A 15,654-nucleotide genomic window follows, 5' to 3' on the forward strand; every position below is an offset into this window, starting at 1 on the left:
ATTAAATAGCCGCCCAATTAGCGCTTGTTCTATGGCTACCACACAAAACCTCCGAGTGTTGGCCTGATAGGAAGCTTCCCTTTTCTAGTTCTCTAACAGCAGTAAAACCTCAGGTCCCTTCCACTGAGTCTCCCTAGAGCTATGGTGTACGTGACTCTTTGACTTGCCAGTTCAAGGATGGGGACCTTGTGGTTGGAACAGGCTCCTGAAACCATTCTCGTGCCTGGTGTTCAGTAACACCACCAGGGTGTGTGTTATAGGCATGAACTTCAGGGTTCTGGCGTACTAGATCCTGGGGTATTTTCAAGACAGCAGTTTCCATTATAGACCCTTCCATGCAGTCCTTGTGGAAATGCAGATCCCATCTCGATGTGTGTTGAAAATATAAAACATTTGAATGTCTAGCTAATCCTGGATTGTGCCTTCTGGACATTGGTTCAAGAGAATTTAAATCAACTCTTTGCCTTCCTCCGTGGTCCCACCTCCTTTTTCAGAGACGTGCTCTGGCAGGAGAGATGCTACCAGGAAGACGCTCTCATACGGTAGAGCCTTACCCCTGGGGTTCTCTTCTAGTCAGAAATAGAGTGTTATGTTAGTGTTTTTTGTTTGTTGGTTGGTTGATTTTGGGCTGCACCACGCGGCATGTGGGATTTCAGTCCTCCGGCCAGGGATCGAACCTGTGCCCCCTGCAGTGGAAGCACGGAGTCTTAACCCCTGGACTGTCAGGGAAGTCCCTGGTTTTTAATTAGACTGCCTTTGTACTGGAATGCACTGACCAGGAACTCGTATTGGGCACTGTGGTTCTGAATTATGACATGTTATAGTCCTCTAGACAGACAAAAATGTTAATGGTAACACGCCTTCGTTTTCTTCTGCCCGTTTCCCTTTCTAATTCAGAGTCACGTACTTGGTAGTTATTTTTCCACTTCGTAGGGAGTGCCGCGGTTCTTCCTGTGTACCTCTCTTGTTCCTCCTCCTCTGCCCTCACCCGTCTTCTCTGAATCCAGCTGTCTTCCCTAAATTGGACTTTCACTTCCAGGATCCTGTGAGACTGAGGCACAAGTTAGCGGGTCCCTCCACAGCCTGTGTTGACCAGTACACATTCACCAAAGGAGAGCCCCTCAGAGTGCCTCCTTACCTTCAAAACATGGCCCTGTTCCCAGGGGTTGAAGTGGTTCTGCTGCTTCCCAGAGCAGCCCTGGTTTCTGGTTGAATTAAATCCAAGTTTTATAATTTTGGCAGTGTTTTACAGAACGTGAGGGGCTACCTCATTCCAGATCCCAGTTTCTTAACCAAAGAGAAGAACAAGAAAAGAAAGCATTTAAGATTTAGAAGTCGTTGCTTACATTTGTTGGCAAGTAATGTCACAGAATGATGATAAAAGTCAGCTAGACGTAAGCCAAGAAAGCGACTATGGAAGGTGGCTGGGCACTGAGCTTCCCTTGCAGCCCGGGACCTTGGAAGAGGGGCTTGGGAAGGCCCAACATTTCATAATAATGTGAAAATATTAGAATCAAAATGTCTGGTCTATTCCCCTTGTTTTACAGATGAGAAAACTGAGGCCCAGAGAGGTCAAGACCATTCAACAAGCTAGGGTAGGAGCCGGGCTCCCGGTGCTATTACTCCCTTGAAGGCCTCTGGGCTCCCAGTGCTCTGTACTCCTTCCACAGCACCCAGTATGAGCCAGTCAGTCAACAGGTATATGTTTAGTGCTACTCAGGTTCTGACCACTTAGAGTGGACTCCAGGTAGGAGGATAGATATGCTCTTAATCATTCAAGGCAGCCAGGCATGCCCCAGTTACCACCGTCTGACTGTACCACAGCTCCCAGGAGCACTGCATCTGGAATTAGGAAAGAAAGAACTTGTGTTTAATATGTCAGGCCCAATGGTAAGCTCTGTCCATATGAGCTTCCATTTAATCCCTACATCCATCTACTGTGGAAAGCTGAGGTTCCAAGCAGTCAACTAATAGGCCCAATATCACACGGCGATGTGTGTCAGCCACGGTCCATACCTCGTCAGTCCGACTCCAGGAGTACGTGACTCAGCCTCAGGGGGATGAAGTGACTTGTTTGGTTCTGATCTTACAGATGAGAAAACCAAAGCCACAGAATTATTGTGAGAATGTATTGAGCTACTTTATCTCACATGGCTAGTGCAGAGCCTGGTAAATAGCAGAGGTGCAGTACATGTTTCTTAAAATTGAATCTCTTTTGTGCACTGTCAGTTCAAGATAGGGAAAGTCAGTTCTTTTCTGGAAGCCTGATGCCAGAGGGATGGGGAGATCAATAGGCGGTTCCTTCTCTGCCCCACTGATCATTTGGCTCTGGCTACAGCTCCAACCTAAAACTTGGAGCAAGCCTGTTGCCTAGAAATAGACGAAGCCATGTCCCAAGTTGGAATTCATAATCTGCTTTGTGCCACTTTAACCAACAAGCCTTTACTGAGTTTTTCTAAGTCACACACATCTTCTCCTCTGATTTCAGTCCCTTAAGTGCATTCAGGAAATTGGATGACTTAATTTCAGTGGTCCCTTTCTGCCATTTTGGAAGAGTAAATTAATGATGTTATGTGATGCTGAGGGAAGCATCCTACTTGGCTATCCAAAAGTTAATGCCTGTTTTTTCTGGGACTGGCAACTTGAGGCAACCTTGTTCTCTTCACCCAAAATCTGAGGGTTTTTTAATGCAGTGTGATAGCCCAGGGAATACTGCACCACTGGAACCAGAAATCAACATTGTCTTCACGTGGGTTGGGCTTCAGAGTGTTTTTTCTCATGAAGACAGTGACTTGTTTGGAACCCCACCCCAGCTTTCTTGCTGAAGGTGGTCCAGATAAAGTAGTGAGGGGCTGTGGGATTTCTGATTTTACATTTTGGTGTCCTCTGAAGAGAAGGGATGCATACCGTCTAGGGTCTTGGATGTGGTCAGTGCTGTCCTTCACCGCCACCTTGCTAGTCTTCATGAACCAGCAGCAGCCCTCCATCACCCTGAAACAAAAGATTCAACCCAGGAGATAGTTATGGGTCAGGGAGGAGGTTAGGCTCTGGGACTGGGTGAAGGCTTTACAGGTAGTGGTAGATTAGGCCTGAGTGTGACTGAGGATGGGGCTGTGCCCTGCGTGCGCCTGGTGACATGGTCTGCCACCCACAAGCAGTGGTGCCTGGGGTAGGCTGTGATGTCTTAGGAATTGCTGGTGCCAGCACTTTGACATTGCTTTTCTCCTTTTCCTGTGGCTGCTCTCTCAAGCATCTGCAGTCCTAATCTTCCTGTATGTTATTCAGATAGGGGCAGGAGAAGAAAATGCTCATTTTTCCGGTGGACTCCAGAATCCTATTCCTAGGTGGTTACATTTTTCAGCAGATCTGTTAAAGCAGATCAGCTGAGCCAAAGCAGTGCCACTGTTGACCTTGAATGGATTGTTTTCATTTCTTCCCATTGCTCCTCCTCTCTGTGCCCTCCTAACACATCCATTCACCTGCAGCAGTGGAGGTCAGAGAAGCACATGTGTAGAGCCTGTTGTGTTTGTTCAGGTGGTCTTGGTGCCTGGCCGGGTTTCTTGCTTTCGCTCTCTTCTCCAGACAGCTTCTGGTGGGGCCTCTTGACCGTACTATCTCTGTGGGGCTTTTGATGAAGGCCATTGGTTCAGATGGGTCCCGGCTGGCAGCAGCTAGTCTGGGGGCCTCCAGACTAATTGCCTTGGGCAGAGTGAATGGCAGCTGGGAGCACAGCAGAGAAAACATGACCGAGTGGGATGGGTGTGGCACGTTGGGCAGGAAGGTGTTGGAAGTTGTTTAGCTGGTATGGGAGGTATGGGAGCTGACCCAGGGCTGGGCCCGGATAGAATACCTGCTATCCAACCTGGGCCTGGCGGGAAAGCCGTTGGATCAACAGGATCCTCCAAGTTCAAACCTTGAGCTCTTAGACCCTGTGCCAGTGACACAGGTGAAACATCTTGAGCACCAGCCCCAGCACCCCAGAGTGACACGTGATTTCTCTGTCTCCATTCCTTTCAGCTTTAACGTCTCCTAAACCGAACTTGATGGGTCTGCCCAGCACAACAGTTCCTTCCCCCGGCCTCCCCACGTCTGGATTACCAAATAAACCGCCCTCAGCGTCGCTGAGCTCCCCCACCCCAGCACAGGCCCCCACGGCGACGGCCCCTCTGCCAAGCCCCCAACTGCAGCCGCCGCAGGCGCAGCCGCCGCCGCCGCCAGCAGCCCAGCCACCACCCACGCCGCAGCTCCCGCCGCAGCAGCAGCAACAGCAACGCAAGGACAGAGACGGTGAGAAGGGAAAGGAGAAGGAAAAGGCACACAAAGGGAAAGGGGAACCCCTGCCCGTCCCCAAGAAGGAGAAAGGAGAGGCCCCCACGGCGGCCACAGCCACGATCTCAGCACCGCTGCCCGCCATGGAGTATGCAGTGGACCCTGCGCAGCTGCAGGCCCTGCAGGCAGCCTTGACTTCGGACCCCACAGCGTTGCTCACGAGCCAGTTCCTCCCTTACTTTGTACCAGGCTTCTCTCCTTATTACGCCCCCCAGATCCCCGGCGCCCTGCAGAGCGGGTACCTGCAGCCTATGTACGGCATGGAAGGCCTGTTCCCCTACAGCCCTGCGCTGTCGCAGGCCCTGATGGGGCTGTCCCCGGGCTCCCTACTGCAGCAGTACCAGCAATACCAGCAGAGTCTGCAGGAGGCCATCCAGCAGCAGCAGCAGCGGCAGCTGCAGCAGCAAAAAGTGCAGCAGCCCAAAGCAAGCCAAACCCCAGTCCCCCAGGGGGCTGCTTCCCCAGACAAAGACCCTGCCAAAGAATCCCCCAGACCAGAAGAGCAGAAAAACGCACCCCGTGAGGTGTCCCCCCTCCTGCCGAAACCCCCCGAAGAGCCAGAAGCAGAAAGCAAAAGTGCGGACTCCCTCTACGACCCCTTCATTGTTCCAAAGGTGCAGTACAAGTTGGTCTGCCGCAAGTGCCAGGCGGGCTTCAGTGACGAGGAGGCGGCGAGGAGCCACCTGAAGTCCCTCTGCTTCTTCGGCCAGTCTGTGGTGAACCTGCAAGAGATGGTGCTTCACGTCCCCACGGGCGGCGGCGGCGGCGGCGGCGGCGGCTCGTACCACTGCCTGGCGTGCGAGAGCGCGCTCTGTGGGGAGGAAGCTCTGAGTCAACATCTCGAGTCGGCCTTGCACAAACACAGAACAATCACGAGAGCAGCAAGAAACGCCAAAGAGCACCCTAGTTTATTACCTCACTCTGCCTGCTTCCCCGATCCTAGCACCGCATCTACCTCGCAGTCTGCCGCTCACTCAAACGACAGCCCCCCTCCCCTGTCGGCCGCCGCCCCCTCCTCGTCCTCCGCTTCCCCCCACGCCTCCAGGAAGTCTTGGCCGCAAGTGGTCTCCCGGGCTTCGGCCGCGAAGCCCCCTTCTTTTCCTCCTCTCTCCTCATCTTCAACGGTTACCTCAAGTTCATGCAGCACCTCAGGGGTTCAGCCCTCGATGCCAACAGACGACTATTCGGAGGAGTCTGACACGGATCTCAGCCAAAAGTCCGACGGACCGGCGAGCCCGGTGGAGGGTCCCAAAGACCCCAGCTGCCCCAAGGACAGTGGTCTGACCAGTGTAGGAACGGACACCTTCAGATTGTAAGCTTTGAAGATGAACAATACAAACAAATGAATTTAAATAAAAAAATTAATAACAAACCAATTTCAAAAATAGACTAACTGCAATTCCAAAGCTTCTAACCAAAAAAAAAAAAAAAAAAAAAGGAAAAAAAAAAAGGAAAAAAAAGAAAAAGCGTGGGTTGTTTTCCCATATACCTATCTATGCCGGTGATTTTACATTCTTGTCTTTTCTTTTCTAATATTAAAAAAAAAGAAAAAACTTAACCCTGTTACATTGTGTCCTTTTGAAGGTACTATCGGTCTGGGAAACAGAAGTCCACAGGGCCTCCCTATGTCTTTGGAGCTTAAACCCCTTGTATATTTGCCCCTTTTCACTAAATGCCCCACGTTGATAGCACAGAGGAGCCCGGCATGCACTGTATGGGAAAGCAGTCCACCTTGTTACAGTTTTAAATTTCTTGCTATCTTAGCATTCAGATACCAATGGCTTGCTAAAAGAAAAAAAGAAATGTAATGTCTTTTTATTCTCAGGTCAATGGCTCACACTTTGTTCTGTTTTCAGAATCATTGTTTTATATATATTATTTTTTGGGGTTTTTTTTTTTTTTTTTTTTTTGGTTTTTGTTTTCGTTCCAGAAAAGATTTTTTGTTTTGTTAATTTAAAAACGGGCAGAAAGTATTTGAGAAAAACAATGTGAACTGCTTTAGCTTTCTGGGGATTTTAAGGATAGCTTTTCTGCTGAAGCCAATTTCAAGGGGAAAAGTTAAGCACTCCCACTTTCAGAAAAAAAAAAAAAAACCCACACACAGAGTGTTGAGGACTTGTAGCTTAAAAAAATAAGTTTTAAAAACTGACTTTCTGTATTTATGATAGATATGACCATTTTTGGTGTTGAGTAGATTGTTGCATTGGAAATGAACTGAAGCAGTATGGTAGATTTAAAAGGAAAAAAAAAAAAAAACCTTTTGTGTACATTTAGCTTTTTGTATGGTCCAGCTGACAGCTCCTCATTTGATGTTGTCTTGTTCATTCCTAGCAGATAGATTGCAATCCGTTGATTCACCTAAGCTTTTCTCCCCCTTTGTCCCTTAATTCCACTTTCTCTTTCCTCCTCCCACCCTATAATCTCCCACTTAAGGTAGCTGCCTTCGTTTCTTAGAGGGTCGCTGCAGAATTATTTTATAAAACTAAAGAAAGAATTTCAAAGGGTTCTAGGGGTCATTAGGATCCTCACAGATTATTTTTGGTTGGGGAGTTGAAACTTTTTAAAGGCATATAATTCTAGTTACCTATGTCTGTTAGCCTTGTACATTTATTTTTTATTTATCCTTCCTTTGGTTTTTCTTTTCACCCTTTTTTTCCCCTCCTTGTTTGGTAGATGCTTCAAATATTCTTTTCCTAAGCTAAAGCATTTGTTTCGGTTTGTGTAATTGGGCTGTGTGCTTTTCTTTTCTATAAAAGTTTTTGGTTAGGGGTTTGGTTTCTGTGTTTTTGTTTTGTTTTCTTTCCTCTCTCAGAAAAAGAAATTTCATGCTTTAAATAAAATCCAAAGACACACCCTTTCACTGCTGAGGCAGAAAAAAGGGAAAGGGTTCTTGTTACTTGAGAATTTGTTTCTGATTTAAATAAACAAGACTTAGTTTAATAAAAGAAAGAGTAAAACAGAAGATTCCCAGGTTGTTATGTGCTTCTTCTGCAAGCAGAGAGGCAGCTGTTAAAGACAATTCCATATACCAAAAGACACACTTTTTACTTCAAAGTTTTGTCCTTGTGTTAGGCAGTCTGAGCAGCGAGTGATCCAGAGTGCAGCCAACAAAGAAGCAGATAGCAATGTACGTACAGAGAGCAAAAAAGGAACTGTGTGTGAGGCACTTGTGTTTATGTTAATATCCGTATTCCTGCAACACACAACACAACGCAACATACACCCTTTCTCATCTTAAAAAAGCGGTCTGAACTTTGAAAGGAAACCTTTGTGCTGCTATAACGTAGATTTTGGAGACAAATAGATGCTTTGCTGTTTCACCTTCATAACCAAACATCAACAGAAAAAAATCTCCCCTTACCCCGAAAGTGTGAAATCCTTCTCCCCTTCATTCTCTTCCTTATGTTTCAAAAGGGAACTTTGAAGACTGTGAATGCAGGTTCCATCTGGTCACCTTTCGGGCTTCTTCCCCAGTGCTGAAGCCACTCATCGACTTTGCAAAAAGACTGGAGCATTCCAAGATCTGAAAATGAATTTCTTTTTTTTCTCTTTTTCTTTTTTAGCCGGGACTATTTTATTTTTATGAATTTGTTTTTAGTTTAATGAAAGAGTAGATCCTGAACTGTTGTATATATTTCTAACTAGGCTGACTGATGCACAGTGCAAATTCCTTTTTTAATTGTTTTTTTTTTTTAAGTAGAAATACTAAAGAATACCATCTAACTATTCATACCAGTATCCAGTCGTAGCATAAGGTGTCAAAAAACAAGTACGCAAAACATTTGCTGTTTTAACAAGCTATTTCTTTTAACAAGAATTCTTGTATTTCTCCCTGTGTTTGAGATGAACATTTTTAAATTTTGAAGTTGTACAGTTTTTTGTTTTCCATTATTTTATCTTGTTTGTAACTCTATGAAATATATATATATATATTTTTTGCCATTTAACTGTTGTATGTTACTCTGTGTCTGTATCATATAGAAAAAAATTGTTTGTTTTTGGTTCTCTATGTGATATCAATTAACAATTTAACACTAGTTTTACCTGTCAAATTCTGCTAGGTCTTTTCTGAAAACTTTGTTTTTAAAAATGGTAACTGTTTGGTAATAGTGCAATTTCTATCCCTTTCCCTCCCCCCTCAAGTTCATTTCCTTGTAATTTTGCCACCCCTCCCCAAAGTTTTTTTTCTTCTTTCCTTTCTTTTTTCTTTTTTTTTTTTTTTTTTGAGCTACCATGCCATCCTCCCTCTGTGAGGCAGAGTGACTGTCAGTGTTTTTGTTATGCCATGCCTCGACCTGTGGGTGTGTTCGGCAATAGCAAGATGGTTGGGTAGACTGACTAAGCATGCTTCTACCCACCACTGTTCCTCAGTGGGGTTATGTGAGTGTTTCAACCTGGAGTGGGTTGCACACTTAATGCTTTCCTCTACAAGTATACCGCCCACATATACGTACATTCAAAAAAAAAATTCTTCTCAGCATTAACCTAGAAGTAGCAAAGCAGTCGGTGATGGTGAAGCTTAGAGGTCAAACACGAGCTAGTTAGATGTCTGTGGGCTGGCATCCACCACGGCTGTGACCAGTATCATTTACAAAGCATGAATTCACTACAATGCTCAACTGTTTAGATCGGTCCCACTCGGAGAATTTACCCCTGTCTGCTGCATAGTCCACAGCTGAATAGGATATCTCAAATCACTTTTTGAATTAGTTCTTCACCTCCATTGATACTTCATATTTTTGGTTGGTTGTTTTTTTTTCTGAATCTCCACAGTGTGGGTTGGTGCCAGACACCATTCAGTCATAGCACCAAATGGGCCCACAGAATGGGAGTTATTTCCTCCATCCTCCAAAAAGAAACTTAAGAAGGAAACACATAACACACACCTACACATGCATGCGCACACACACACACACACACACACACACACACACACACACACACGGAAAAGTTTAAGTCTAGGAAGTTTTATTTTTAATTAAAAGCTATTTAAAGAGATGAATGTGGCCAAAGTTTTACACAATTGAAAATAAGGTAACACAGACAGCACGTGTTTAAACCTGAGTTTATCAGGCATGGCAGGAAGTTGCAGGAGAGAGAGGCAGAGACCCAAGCCAGTGCACTTGATGTTCATGGACATATTTTTTTTTAAATAATAAATTAAATTAAAACATTTTAAATAGAAGCATAAATTGAGTTGGTTGGTTGTTGGCGCTGAGATACTGCCCACTGTGAAACAAAGCTTTGACTAGTTTGTTTGTTTGTTTACTTTCTTCGGAGGGGAGGGGGGCAAGTTTGGGTAGGAAAGAAAGCATACATGAACGTGACCCTGAGGTGAAGAGGTATATGAACAGCCTTTGCAATGTACAAAAAAACAAAAAAAACAACAAAAAAAAACAAAAAAAAAATAGAGCAAGTGAAACCAAAAATGATGTTCTTGGTGTTTTTCTATAATGTAGTCTTGTTAGCTTTTTTGTTACTGTAACAATGCTGATCTCGAACTGTACCAAAATACATGGAGACTAACAGAACCACATGGAACTTTCAAACTGAAAAAATTTGTCACAAAAACTTTGTTGTCATAGTTAAGTTGATTGTAGATGGTAATTGAATATACTCCTTTGAAAATATTTCATCAAGTATGTTTCCTGCTCATTGTGATACATTAAAAAAAATATGAGCAAAAGTTCTTGTCTCTGTCACCAGAGTTTGTGTGTGCATGTGTGAGAAAGAGGTTGATGGCTGGCAAGGTGTAAGTCTGAACAGCATCCTGAGGTTGTGTGGCCAGGGACACTTATTCTGAGGTACACAAGCTCTCTGGTAATTCTAAGTGTCCTTGTATCTCCTGGCACTCATGAAAGTGCAGGAAGTTTTGGTGATGGTGCTGACTAGCTTATTTCTTTGAGAAGGGTAAGCCTGAGAGCTTGGATGATATTTGGCCCCAAAGAGCCCTAATAGCATTTCTACTTTTAATTCAAATGTTTATATGAGAATTTTAGATACTTGGGACAACCACAAGCAAGGAAGTTTTGCTGATGATGAGGAAAGAGGTAAGTTTAACTTCTCTGAAACGGGAATCAGAGCCCGTGTTTACGACGGAAGGATATGAAAGGTGAGCTGAATTAAATGGATGATCGCCTACATTTACCTTTCCTAGCAAAGGATTTTTTAAACCCCTGTTAGAGCAGAATTTGAGATAAGAACAGTCTTCAAAACAGTAATAGCATTAGTAATTCCTATATACAAGAGGAAACTTGGTCCTCTTATCAAAAACCCTCCCTTACAGCAGAAAATGCATGACATTCATTAATAGGCGTACATTCAAGATCAGGCCCAAAGGCCTTCCATTCATCTCTAATTTATAGCCAAAGCCCATAAATAATTTACACAACTCTAGCAGTAGGCCTGGATGGCACTGCAAGCTAGCTGTGTTCTTGCAAGGTCTGCAACATCTGCCCTCAGCCAACAGGGGTCTTTTCTACCCCAGGAGTTGAGCTCTGAAACCCTCTTCTATTGGCTTAGACAGCCATTGTCCACCAAGTCTTTTTTCTTAGTTCCTGCAGCAGGCATTCAAGAAGCAGCAGTGACCCTATTAACTCAACATTTCAAAGAATTCTACAACTGGTACAGGCATTACTAGAGCTCAGAAAGGAAAAGTTGGTTCCCTCACTGGTAGCTGGAACCTCTATGCCAAACAAGTAGTATCACTGTCCCTAATGAAACCCTGCTCTTTCCCCAGGCATTGCACCTTTCTTTTGGGTGTTCCTGCAGAAGCAGATGGCTTCTACTTCAATGTGTTTTCTTGGCACACAGTTATGTCACTGATCTTTCTTCTGACCCCATGAAAAGGTACAGTATGATAAAAATTGTTCAGACCCAAAGCCACATCTGCCTTTCTAGGCTATAATTATTTTAGGGTCTGGCAGGGTCACACTGAAATGTTTTAAATGGAACTAGTTTTGCAGCAAGGTTTTGCTGCTTCAGCTCTTTGGAGGAAGGTGACTACAATTCAAATTTTTCTTAAGGTAAATTTTTAACAAGAAAATAAGCACCTAAATTACATCGAGAGAGGGCTGGGCAAGGGACTCTTTCTGTTACTGGAAAAGCTTTATACTAAAGGGGAAAGAAGTCTTCCAGTCTGGCTTCAATACCATGTTCATGTGGATATTAGTCTCCTTGGAATTAATAGTCTTCCCCCCCTGGAAAATGTGAAAAGGCAACATCTTAGTACAGCTGGCTGATATGTGTTAGTCGGGTAGGTGTTTCTAATTTCGATTTAAAGAAATGTCTGTAGTGCCTAGCTCCTGTTATAGACTAATGACCTTACAAATCTCACTTTTAACAAGTTTTGACTTTAAGTTACAAGAGCACAAGCAGTTTAAGAGTCAAGCTGAAGGATGAGAAGTTTGCATCTGCTGCTCTGCTCTGCAGCCTTAATTACAGTAGGACAGATGTGCTTGCTCAGTCTCTGTACATTTCTGCTGGGGGTGGACCAGCCAAGGCTCTAGCAAAACTTGCAAAATTAGTGCTCTCAGGGCCATTAAAATAGACAAAGCTTTCCATTACCTTTATTTCATAGCAAAGATGGTGGGTATTTCCCTTCCTCCCTCCATTCCCTCCTCCCTCCTTTCCTTCCTTCCTTCCTTCCTTCTTCCCTTCTTCCTTTCTTTCCTCTCTTCCTTCCCTCTTTCATTCTTTTCTTAACTAGAGGCATATATTTTTTAAATGTCTTATCATTTAGCTTAGATTCCTCTCAAGCTATCTTCTCGAGTTTTTCAATTCCAGATGCAAAAATAAATTTGTTCTTTATCCTTTATGATTGCTTAATTTCTTATCTATATGGAACAAAGAGACTGTTTAATCCAATTTAGGGATCCCTTATTAATATAAGAATGAAGGGCTTCCCTGGTGGCACAGTGGTTGAGAATCTGCCTGCCAATGCAGGGGACACGGGTTCGAGCCCTGGTTTGGGAGGATCCCACATGCCGCGGAGCAGCTAGGCCCGTAAGCCACAACTACTGAGCCTGCGCGTCTGGAACGTGTGCTCCGCAACAAGAGAGGCCGCGATAGTGAGAGGCCCGCGCACCGCGATGAAGAGTGGCCCCCGCTTGCCGCAACTAGAGAAAGCCCTTGCACAGAAACGAAGACCCAACACAGCCATAAATAAAATAAATAAATAAATAAAATTAAAAAAAAAAAGTATGAAAGCTTTCAGATGAACTGTTTTACTCTTGGGGCAAGATCCCTTGGCCTGAGAAATGAGTGCTAAGAAACAACAAAGAGTAGCAAGTGACAAAGGCATCAGCAGACATTCTCTGCCTCCATAACACCAAAAGCTGCTTTGGACACTCACTCTGCCTTGCCTTCCTAAGCTCAATACACTGCTCTTTCCAAAAGCCCCCTTACGCATTGCTGCTGTCTTTTAGACCCCCTCTGTAATGCTTTCTATTGGCTTGACACTTAAAATATTTTGTGAAGTTTTGTAAAATTACTTCTTGCTGCTCAAAATGATCCATAAAGTAGGCAGAGTGGGTGACATTGATCCAAGGTGGTCAGGAGAGTGAGGTAATGAGTGAGGTAATGAGTGAGGGGAGAAGACACTGACCATGCGTTCAGCCTCTGTCCAGTGTTCCTTCTCCCCACACAGCATTAGGAGAGTGGTCGAGAGAGTGGGCTCGAGTCAGACTGACGGGGCTCCACCACTGTAACTTGGATTGCATTATTATTCCCAGTGTAACATGAGGATAAGGGTACCTGCTTCATAGGCTTCTTGTAAAGATTAAATAAGTTAATATCTGTAAAATGTTTCAAACACTGCCTGGTACATACTGAGTGCTGAATACCTGTTGCTCCTATTATTGTCAGTATTAACTCTCCACTTCTTTGCTGTAGGTCCCTTGTAATTGCAGCTTTTTTCTTTTTAATTAATTAATTATTTTTTGGCTGCATTGGGTCTTCGTTGCCGCGCGTGGGCTTTCTCTAGTTGCGGTAAGCGGGGGCTACTCTTCGTTGTGCGCAGGCTTCTCATTGCAGTGGCTTCTCTTGTTACGGAGCATGGGCTCTAGGCACACGGGCTTCAGTAGTTGTGGCACGTGGGCTCAGTAGTTGTGGCTTGTGGGCTCTAGAGTGCAGGCTCAGTAGTTGTGGCGCACGGGCTTAGTTGCTCTGCAGCATGTGGGATCTTCCTGGATCAGGGCTCAAACCTGTGTCCCCTGCATTGGTAGGCGGATTCTTAACCACTGCGCCACCAGGAAAGTCCAGGAATCACAGTTTTCTAACCCTTGCTTTACTTCACAGAGGGTTTGGGGACTGCAGTTATATAAGTCAGTCCCATCAAGCCTTTGCAATATGTTTATAGCTGATGTTTCCCTGTCTGTACATATCTCAGAGGGTGTAGAGATTTTTCAGGGTGTTTCTGCTCATGAGTTGTACAAGAGGACTGTACTGAGTCTGTGCTTCAGTCTTCTCATGTCCAACTTCTAGTGATTAATTTGGTCAGAGGAAAGGATGGCTTATAGTTTGCTTTTGTTTGCAAGAATAGACATTCCTGCCTCACCATGCCTTGGCAGGTGAGCACTTAAATGTCTGGGTTTACAGAATAGAGTAAATGGAATAGCTTGTGACAATCTGCTCACTGCCACTGCCTGTTTTGAGGTGGTTTGAATACACAGGTTGGGAGCAGCAGTGTCTAAAATGAGACTGTGAGAGTGAATGAATTGTACATGAAACAAAATTGAAAGAGGAAATCACCAAAGGAAAGCAGCAAGAGGATCTTTTTACCCCAAAACACAGGAAGAGCTTTAAAAAATACTATTATTCTAGTAACCTGCAAAATAAACATCAGGAAGAGGCACGGGAACAACTGAGTAAAAACTACATTAGCCCAGAGAAAAGGCTTGAGTATAGCCTCTGCATGTATGAACCCATCAGTGACACAGGCTTTAGGAAGCTATGGCTCTGTGAACTTTCTCCATTTTTAATCAGAAACAGTGATGGTACTGGCAATAAGATTGCTGATACTGGTATGAGAGGGCTGGTAAAGGCTATGCAGTATGACTGGTGAGTCATTTTTCCTTTTCTCTGAGGATAATAACATATAAATGAAGCTTTGGCATATTGCCTGTAGATAGGATATTATCATACAGCATCTGCCTTTGATTTCTTTGTTATATGGTTCTAAGTTTGATGTTGTTTGAATAGTTTTCAAAGTCTGATTTGTATTCAGCTAAACTTGTTTCTTTCAGTACTGTAAAGATGTTGCTCCACTGTTCTCTCATTCGAATTGTTTCCAATAAGAAGTCTGCTGTCATCCTTATTTTTTAATGTACTTTTTTCCTCTTTTAAGATTTTTTTCTCTTTATCACAAGTTTTATCACATCATGTTATGATGTGCCTTGGTGTAGTTTCATTTATGTTTCTTGTGTTTGGGATTTGTGGAGCTTCATGGATCTGTGAGGTACTACTTTTTGTCAAAATCAGAAATTCTTCAACCATTATTTCCTCAAATCTTTTTTTTTTTTCTTTTTCTGTCTGCTTCACTCCTTCTCCCCTTCACCTTCAGGGATTCCAGTTATATATGTATTAGACCATTTTAAGTTAACTCATAGCTTACTGATGCTCTGGTTTGGTGAAGTTTCTTTTTTGGAGGCAGGGCACTCTTTACTCTGTGTGCTTCTTTTTTTTTTTTTTTTTTTTTGGTAGCCCATACGGGGAATGAATGTGCTTCATTTTTGACCTTCCATGTCTCTACTTAATTTTTGAACATATCACATACAGTTAAAATAACTGCTTTACTGTCATCCTCTGCTAATCTATGTAAGTTCTAAGTTGGTTGGATTATTTTCCTCATTATGAATTGTGTTTTCTTGCCTCTTTAGAAGTCTAGTAATCTTTGATTGGATACCAGTTATTGTGAATTTTACCTTGTTGAGTGCTGGATATTTTTGTATTCCTATAAATTTCCAGTTTATTCTGGGATGTGCTTAAGCTACTTAAAAACAGTTTGACCCCTTCATATCTTATTTTTAAGTTTTGTTGGGCAGGACCAGCACACTAACCAAGGGCTAATTGTTCCCCATTACTGAAGAAGGAAACTTCTGAGAACTCTACTCAAATGTTCCATGAACTTTTTCTGACCCTGTATGTGCATCAGGTGCTGTTCCCTCTTACCTTTTGGGCTGGTTCTTTCTCAGCCTCAAGTAGTTTCCTAACATGCATGCACTGGTCAGCACTTTTGTGAATAACCATGGAGGACCCTGTGAAGATCTCCAGAGGTCTCTCTTCTCTGGTACTCTGTCCTGCAAATTCTAGCTGCCTTGCTTTCCC

At 43.8% G+C, this 15,654-nt stretch overlaps 1 protein-coding gene and 2 long non-coding RNA genes across 6 annotated transcripts in view; 1 reads left to right on the plus strand and 2 right to left on the minus strand.

The window, feature by feature from the left end:
- ZFHX3 (zinc finger homeobox 3) overlaps positions 1–13,501 on the plus strand; it is a 428,452-nt gene extending 414,951 nt beyond the window's left edge. For all 3 annotated transcript variants that reach the window (XM_082436143.1, XM_082436142.1, XM_082436141.1), the window contains one exon: positions 4,018–13,501. In XM_082436143.1, the coding sequence (XP_082292269.1) occupies positions 4,018–5,645 (1,628 nt within the window). In that variant the 3' untranslated portion in view covers positions 5,646–13,501. The remainder of the gene's footprint in view (positions 1–4,017) is intronic.
- On the minus strand, positions 917–4,040 carry LOC309648079. 2 transcript variants are annotated; one of them, XR_014256464.1, is made up of 3 exons: positions 2,908–4,040; positions 1,139–1,842; positions 917–1,051 (listed from the first exon to the last, which is right to left on the minus strand). It is a non-coding gene; the product is annotated as an uncharacterized lncRNA (long non-coding RNA). The 2 variants fall into 2 exon arrangements; XR_014256465.1 differs by having other exon boundaries at positions 919–1,043.
- The window catches only part of LOC309648078, a 164,493-nt gene continuing 154,617 nt past the window's right edge, over positions 5,779–15,654 (minus strand). The window contains exon 4 of the long non-coding RNA XR_014256463.1: positions 5,779–7,852. This is a non-coding gene — a long non-coding RNA (uncharacterized lncRNA). The remainder of the gene's footprint in view (positions 7,853–15,654) is intronic.

The sequence above is a fragment of the Balaenoptera physalus genome (genome assembly GCF_965194825.1).
Source record: "Balaenoptera physalus genome assembly, chromosome: 19".
Taxonomy (NCBI): Eukaryota; Metazoa; Chordata; class Mammalia; order Artiodactyla; family Balaenopteridae; genus Balaenoptera; species Balaenoptera physalus.